Source organism: Cryptotermes secundus, unplaced genomic scaffold, assembly GCF_002891405.2.
Source record: "Cryptotermes secundus unplaced genomic scaffold, Csec_1.0 scaffold73, whole genome shotgun sequence".
Classification (NCBI taxonomy): Eukaryota; Metazoa; Arthropoda; class Insecta; order Blattodea; family Kalotermitidae; genus Cryptotermes; species Cryptotermes secundus.
The window spans coordinates 505894-513431 of record NW_019738871.1 but is presented as its reverse complement, the minus strand read 5'-3'; the positions used below and the strand labels follow the sequence as shown (position 1 = coordinate 513431).

Genomic DNA, 7538 nt, shown 5'->3' with positions numbered 1-7538 from the left:
ATCGCCATTGGCAAAAGTGTATCGATGCACAAGGGATGTATTTTGAAGAATTTTGAGGCATTGTAGCAATATCTGAAATAAATCTATTTTCCCGGAACTTTTCCCGATACTTTTTATACGGACCTTGTATGTATTAACAGTCTTCAAGTGCATACAATCCCATCTACCACTTCTACATTACATGTTTTGGCAGTATGCTGACATCTTCAGGCGTATCAATCTGTCAATTATTTCACTGCTTGCCTTTATATGTCCATTTACAAATAATATTAAATTTGTATATGTCCATATATAATAATAAAGTTTATGTAGTTAAAACTTATTAAAACCTATTATCTCATGTCATATTTTAAATTCGTGTGTATTATTAATCATCCACATGGGGGTCATTCTTCGTATGTTTCTAATGTTGTGTGTATATTGTCTCTTATTATGTGTTCCACTCTTGTGGCTGCGTGCGATACAATACAAGCCAGAATTCAGGGCAGACCACAGAGAAAATACCAGATTTAGCAATTTGACACATTATTTTCTACGCAATCCATGTTGTATCAAAAGGAAAGGAGGCAGTTCTTCACAGAACTTTGTGGCTTCTTATCTAAAGCGTTTCTTGGTGAGTTATGGAGTGGTATCATTAATTTTAATGTGCATTTGTTGTTAGTCTGAAGTACAGTACCCCACAACAGTCTGGTTACCTTAATATCTAATGTATCTACTTACAAACTTGTACTGTGTTTCAGGGAGCTCCAGCATCAATAAATCGAGGGCTCTCGCCAGCATTGATGGAGTCGACTTTGTATTCTTCAGCGGTGCAAATTTGTCTGAAGGTGAAGTAACAAATTATGGAGATTTCTGTTAATTGTGAATTGAACACTCTTGTCAGTTTCATTATATCATGATTTTATTTTACTCTGTCTTCATAAATGTCAAGATGACTGCCAAACGAAATGCCTTTCAGGATTTTAACCCCCTATACTTGACAAGGAATTGATGTAAAAAACATCTTCATTATGTTTTCTGTAGTTTTTATTTTGTTTGAATTCAACAGGGGCAGAACCAAACAACAAAGACAAGCAGAATAACTCACAATATGTCTTTTGGGAGACTGTGGATAAGAAATCGGCCAATAAGACAGCTACAGCTTATGTAGCAAGTCTGAGAGTCAACCACAGTAGCAGTGTGGCAGGACGCTTCATTATCGGACAAATGCAGCTCCCCATAGCAAACAGCTGCAGGGTTGCCAATGCAAGTTTTAAAGCATTTGACTATGTGAACAGCACAGGTATATTCCATGAACATAGATTTATTGATTATAATCAATATAATAACTGAAACATCACCATTAAATAACATAATAATTATTATGTTATTTAATGGTGATGTTTCAGTTACAAACTCTGAGTTTGCTGATTTGGCGGTCATTGAAATTTTACTTGAAATGTGAGAAAACCCATATTTGCAGAACATGAAATTGGGATGGCCCTTGTGGCCTCCTACAGGGATAGCTTTACCTTTAGCTTTAGGTGTTACATTAATGTGAGGCAGTACATGCTTCAGAAAATTATCTGAGGCAGTATCAGGAAGCCTCTTTGGGTACTGACTTCTGCAACAAGATGCATACCCAGTAACAAGCACTGACTGTCCCCATGTCACCGGAGGGATGTATTCTGGAAAATCTGTCCACACTGAAATTCCATAATATTAACCATAATTTTTTTCATTGATTCACAAGTTATGAGTGAAGATTCATTCCTACAGAAATGTTTTGGCACACAGTTGTAATAAAACTGCTGTACCCATCAGAAATCGTCATATATGCACAGACATTGTGAAGTGTAAAGTAAAATGTGAATACACTGCCAGTCATCCCCTTCATGTCAGTAACAGAATAATTGAACCTTTCAGCTGATAAACGTGCTTTGGATCTTATCAAGCTTGAACTCAGGATACTTCAAAAGCAGAATGAGTCTCTTACAAAGAACAACAAGAACTTGACAGCAGAGAGAGACCTGTGCTGTCATTCAGAATGTTCGCTTGGGAATCTCATCACAGATGCCATGGTGGCAGCCCTGCAAGGTGATGGTACTTGGAGTAAGAATGGTACAAGAATAGGAATGTACCCTGCAAAGTATCTTAAACCAAACAGCACCATACCTGAAGGTACGTATGCAAAGACAGATGGATTTTATAGTATGCATTCGTCATAAATTTACTGTTGAGATTCGTGATGTACTTCTTAACGTTTTTAGGTTGTGTGTATGAGGAAATCTTGAAACTACAGAAAATTTATCTGTGAGATCGTTCATATCCCAGAGTTTTCACACAATACAGATTGGGAATTACTTTCTTACATGAACTGTTACTTAAGTATTCATGTCCTTAGGTTTCATGACATGTGACTGATGTGTACCTATAGCTTTCAGGGTTTATTCTTGTCGCATGTTGAAGTTTTTCAGATATTTCAGCATGTATTACAGCGTTAAGACTGTGAAGGTCCTGATTACAGTGTATGATGAAACATTGGACCAGTTTCTGCATAAGATGTGACTAAAATTGAAAACTGAAGTTACAGTCACACACTCCTAATTACACAAGTTCTAGTTCCTTTATTCCCAGTTACAAAGCATGACAACAAAAAATGTTAAATTATGTTTTTTTTCCCACAGGCAACCTGACAGAACTGGATATTTATGGACTTATTGAAAACGATGCATACATCTACAGTGTTCTACTGACAGGACAGCAACTAAAAGACACACTTGAGATCTCCATTAACAGCATTAATAATTCAAATTCAACTGACTTCCTGCATGTATCTGGTAAGTAATGTACACTTCTATGCATTCTTTGTATAAAATGCATAAAGTTAATACATATTGGGGAGGTTATGTCTGTCCAGATTTGTTTTTAATCCCTAAAGGTGATATTGTATTTCAGAATTCTTTTGCACAAGTTAATTTAATTTGTATGGACAGTCTTAAAGGTGTAACATCTTGTTGTGCTTGTAGAGTGTTGGTGTGGTATGCTGTGACTGTTATATAAATGTCACTTCTACATAATGTTTTGACCTTATATAGTCATCATCAGGTAGATACTTTTATGTGGTTGTTTCAATATGCTGTATTGCTGTAAAGTAGCATTTGACTGTCACAAATATTAAATTTTATTTGAAAAGTTTTTGATATGACGGTTGTTTCACAAAGTACAGAGAGGTATAATTTATTGCTAGTAATGATATCTGCAATTTGTAAAGCTTTGCAGCAGTAGTTTATGTCGACAGTAAATGAAAATCAGCATTAGGGTCTTATGCAGAATTACAAAGAACACAAATAGAAAATAAGTCTCAGAATTACTGGGATTTTGGACTTCATCCAACGTCCAGTATTCTAGAAACTAGAAAACCCAATGTTTCAGAAACTGGATCTGTTTCCATCCCCTGATGAGGGGTTGGGGAGGAGGGGAAGACACCTACTCTGTTGGATTGTTTAGAAAGAGTTAACCTCAATCACTGGAGGTCCATCTTTATGTGAGTAGGGGAAGTCATCTACTCTTTTGGATCCCTTGGAAAGAGCTAACCTCAATCACTGGAGGTAATGTTTTCTAGTTCTAGAATACTGGACCATGGACGAAGTCCAAAAACCCTGTAATTCTGAATATTATACACCATTGCCAGAACCCTTTAGAATCTACTAGAAAATAAGTGTTCTGAAATTGAAGTACAACTTTACACCTTTGTTTAATATGTAACTTACAATACAGGGTCTTGGTTGAGCTATTGATAGTTAGGAAAATTACCTACTTTTGTTCTCAGGAATCAAATCATGGCCATATAGTTCATAGCATATCAGTTTTCTGTCTGACCTGTTATGACGCATATTATTTTCAGTGTATACATTTTCTGTCATATTGGATTTTAGGTTCTTGTGGCAGTGACTATGAATAGTACAACAATTGTGTTGTAACATTATGCAGTTTGGTAGAAATCCCATGATATTTTGGAGGGTTCTGCTTGTTGCTGGTTTCTTGCTTGGCTTACTCTTCACCTCTTCAACCCTGAAGATGGAGGCAGTATACTCCACTGAAATGCCAGTGGACGTATACCAAATTACACAGCATAGAAACCTGGAAGATGACACTTCACAGCCATACCATTTCATCAAGCCCAAATTTAAATGTAGACACAGATTGTTTTAGTGTTTTGTCTTATCAACAGGTGGCAGCCATATGCCCTTCTGTGTTCGCCCGTGACCAGAGAATATGTTCTATTTGCCAGAAGATATGAAACAAAAGCAAAAGCACTAAAACAACAGGGATCTCCTTCCATTTAAATGCAGCTGCGAGGGTGGACAGGGTGCCACTTAAAAAGAAGTCTACAGAGGTTTAATTTTGGTGTTTCTTCCTTTCAGGCTTTTTACAGATAGAGTACAGACAGGAACCCAAGAACAGCTCAAAGATAGCTGCAATAAAAACAGTTTCAGCTGCCTCAGCATCCATGCTTTTGAGTAAGATAAATGTGAGCGATGCTACAGCATTTTACAACGTGTCAGTACCACTCACGCTTTTGAAAATGGACAGCTACAAGAAATTAGTGGGTGCATTAAATGCCTCATTTCACTGTAAGTACACAGTTTAAAGCCATATTCCACTCGTTCTTTATACAGTGCAGGATATCAGAGTAGCTGACAGGAAATAATATACTTTGATTCTTGTGTTGGATTGCAAATAGTAATAGTAATACACACGTAGTAAAGAATAACAGTGGCACGCACACAGGAAGACTACACAGGATAACACCTATACAGTGTGGAAACAAGAACTAGCCGCTGCAGCACTTTAGACATAGGGCAAGTGACCCTAACAATTTAAAATTTAAAATTTAGAGAAAATAATTTTAAAGGATTTTAAAAGTAGAACTAAAGATTTTATAGTGCTACTACAGGTACGACAAAATTTATGTGTGTAAAATAATCTACAAACCAGACAGATATCAACGAAGTAGATGTTGATAATAACAAGGAAAGTGTTAAGTGTTAAATTTTGGGCTGGGTGCAGTGTGACAGCAACGTGAGTGTTATACACATGATGATGGCCGTCTGAGGCCGAAACATGTAGTGTAGAGGAACAAGATCAAGGACACATAATATATTGTTTGCACTTGGGACAGAATTTGTATCATTATATCATTTATCATATGGAGTGCAACAGGATGCTTAAATATAATATTGTAATAGATTCTGTTATTTATTTCAGTGGTGACAACTGTTGAGGCTGTGACAAGTTACATAAACAGTACAGTCATCCTGCCCCTTCCTGCAGTCGGTGGTCGTTTAGTACTGTTGGAGTCAAGTCCAGTGCTACCACCTCTCGTTCCCTGTAAAGACCACACAGCAACCATTGTTATAGGTAGAATTTCATATTTTATGTACTTACTACTCTCAAGTTATATTTCACTTTGAAGTAGCAAAGTTCACATTTGAATCTGTTTTTCATTATCATTCTTTCCAGTATTAGATCTGTATAAGATCTTTTACAGATATTATGAAACAGAATCCTTTCATCTTTCAGAGGCCTTCCCAGACTTCCCCCCCCCCAATCAATATTTTAAAATCCCCTACCCCTTTTTAGTTTTGTCAGAGCTCATACTGTCACATGTTCTTTTCCGTATCTTTCTATTGAATGTATAGTTTTATTTTAGGACTCTGTAGTTCAGTCAAAATTTCTCTTTTTATATGTGAAAGGGTGCATGCTGCATTCTTATGAAATGCATTTCTGCTGATATATAGTCTCCTCTCATCTGTTCCCCTTACTGTCCACGATTCACTACCATAAGATAACGTTGGTCTGGCAAGTGTCCTTATAAACTCATATTCTTCTGTGCCCATAAAGTAATGATGGTATGAAGGTCTTAATTTTAAATTACAGTATTTTGACAAAACTCATAACTTTTACTTTCGGTTCCTTTTGTCTGGTATGGGATATATAAACTAACTTCATGGAGCTGAGCCTTTCTTGAGAAGTCACCAGTTGTGCAGCTACTCAAACACTTCCCAGAATTTTATGAACTTGAAGAGCCCTCCACCGGTCCCTATCCTGAGCTAGATTGATCCAGTCTGTACCACACCATCCTATCTCTAAGATACTATTTTAATATTGTCCGCCCACCTACATCTTGGTCTTCTTAGTGGTTTCTCTCCCTTTCTGGCTTTCCAACCAGTATCCTATATGCATTCCTCTTCTTCCTCATTTGTGCTACATGCCCTGCCCATCTCATCCTCCTTGACTTGATCATTCTAATTATACTTGGCGAAAAGTACAAGTTATGAAGCCCCTCATTATGCAGTTTTCTCCAGCCTCCCATCCCTTCATCTCTCTTTGGTCCCAATATTCTCAAAACACCCTCAGTCGGTGTTCCTCCCTTAATGTCAGAGACCCAAGTTTTGAACCCATACCAATGGGATGTGTTATGTTCCAAGTAATTAAAAGAATTTATTCCAACGTTCCATAATTTTTTAATACATGTATGTGTCTTTCTGTTGCAGTGACGCTGATAGTTGCAGCATTAGTAGTAGGCCTTGTTTATGGCATATGGAGGTATGTGTTTAGGAGATACAGACCTCGAAGTGGCTCTGCCTTGCATATGATTAGCTTAGACTAGCAACTGACACACTGATAGAGTGATGGCATCGAAATAACTATAGATCAGGAACTGTAACAAGTCTGATGTCCAGGTCATAAGAACTAGGGTTGAGTTTAGGTTATGGCACATTCTTATTACTGATAATTGAAGTCAGACATTTTCTAGTCACATTATTTTAGTCAGTGATTGATAGTGCAATACCAATTTGAGAGGGCAGCTGAAAAATCAGTATAAACAATTTAATTTGAGTAGACACTATAGGGTTCTGACGATGGTGTATAACACACAGAGATACTGGGATTTCGGACTTTGTCCATCGTCCGGATTCTAAATAACTAAGAAAAAGGAAACCACAACGTTTTGGAAACTGGATTTGTTTCCATCCTCATGTGAGGGAAGACACCTGCTCTGTTGGGTCCCTTAGAAAGAGCTAGCCTTAATCACTAGGTCCAGTCCCTCACCTGAGGACAGAAGAAAGAGACCCAGTTTCCGAAACATTGTTTTTTTCCTTAGTTATTTAGAATCTGGACGATGGATAAAGGCCAAAATCCCAGTATTTCTATGCAAATTTATTTTAATATCAAGGGTGCACAAAGTGACTACGCAGTGCATATCAACCGTACATCTTTTACTCCGTTGACATACGTGAATGTCAGAGGCATCAGTGCAAATATACTAAAAAAAAATGGTTTTACTCTAGGTTGTTACTGCTGCCATCTGTTAGTGATGGATAATACTGTATGGTTCAGTAAATTATGTAGGCTGCATGTGAAACCAGTGAGAGTGGTTTGTTAGTGGTTCATAGTGTTAATGACTTTCCTCAGGTTGGTTTCCTAAGGCAGGCTGAGTGAAGTGAGAAAGACTGCAGGTGTATTAATGGCTTGAAAATATCCCCCCCCCC

The 7538-nt window shown here is 37.4% G+C and overlaps 1 protein-coding gene across 3 annotated transcripts in view; it reads left to right on the top strand.

Moving 5' to 3' along the window:
- The window catches only part of LOC111871077 (5'-nucleotidase), a 46381-nt gene that overhangs the window by 31428 nt on the left and 7415 nt on the right, over positions 1 to 7538 (top strand). For all 3 annotated transcript variants that reach the window (XM_023863861.2, XM_023863860.2, XM_023863862.2), the window contains exons 7-13: positions 741 to 827; positions 1049 to 1282; positions 1906 to 2160; positions 2667 to 2819; positions 4407 to 4616; positions 5251 to 5403; positions 6540 to 6591. In XM_023863861.2, coding sequence (XP_023719629.1) covers positions 741 to 827; positions 1049 to 1282; positions 1906 to 2160; positions 2667 to 2819; positions 4407 to 4616; positions 5251 to 5403; positions 6540 to 6591 — 1144 coding nt within the window. The remainder of the gene's footprint in view (positions 1 to 740; positions 828 to 1048; positions 1283 to 1905; positions 2161 to 2666; positions 2820 to 4406; positions 4617 to 5250; positions 5404 to 6539; positions 6592 to 7538) is intronic.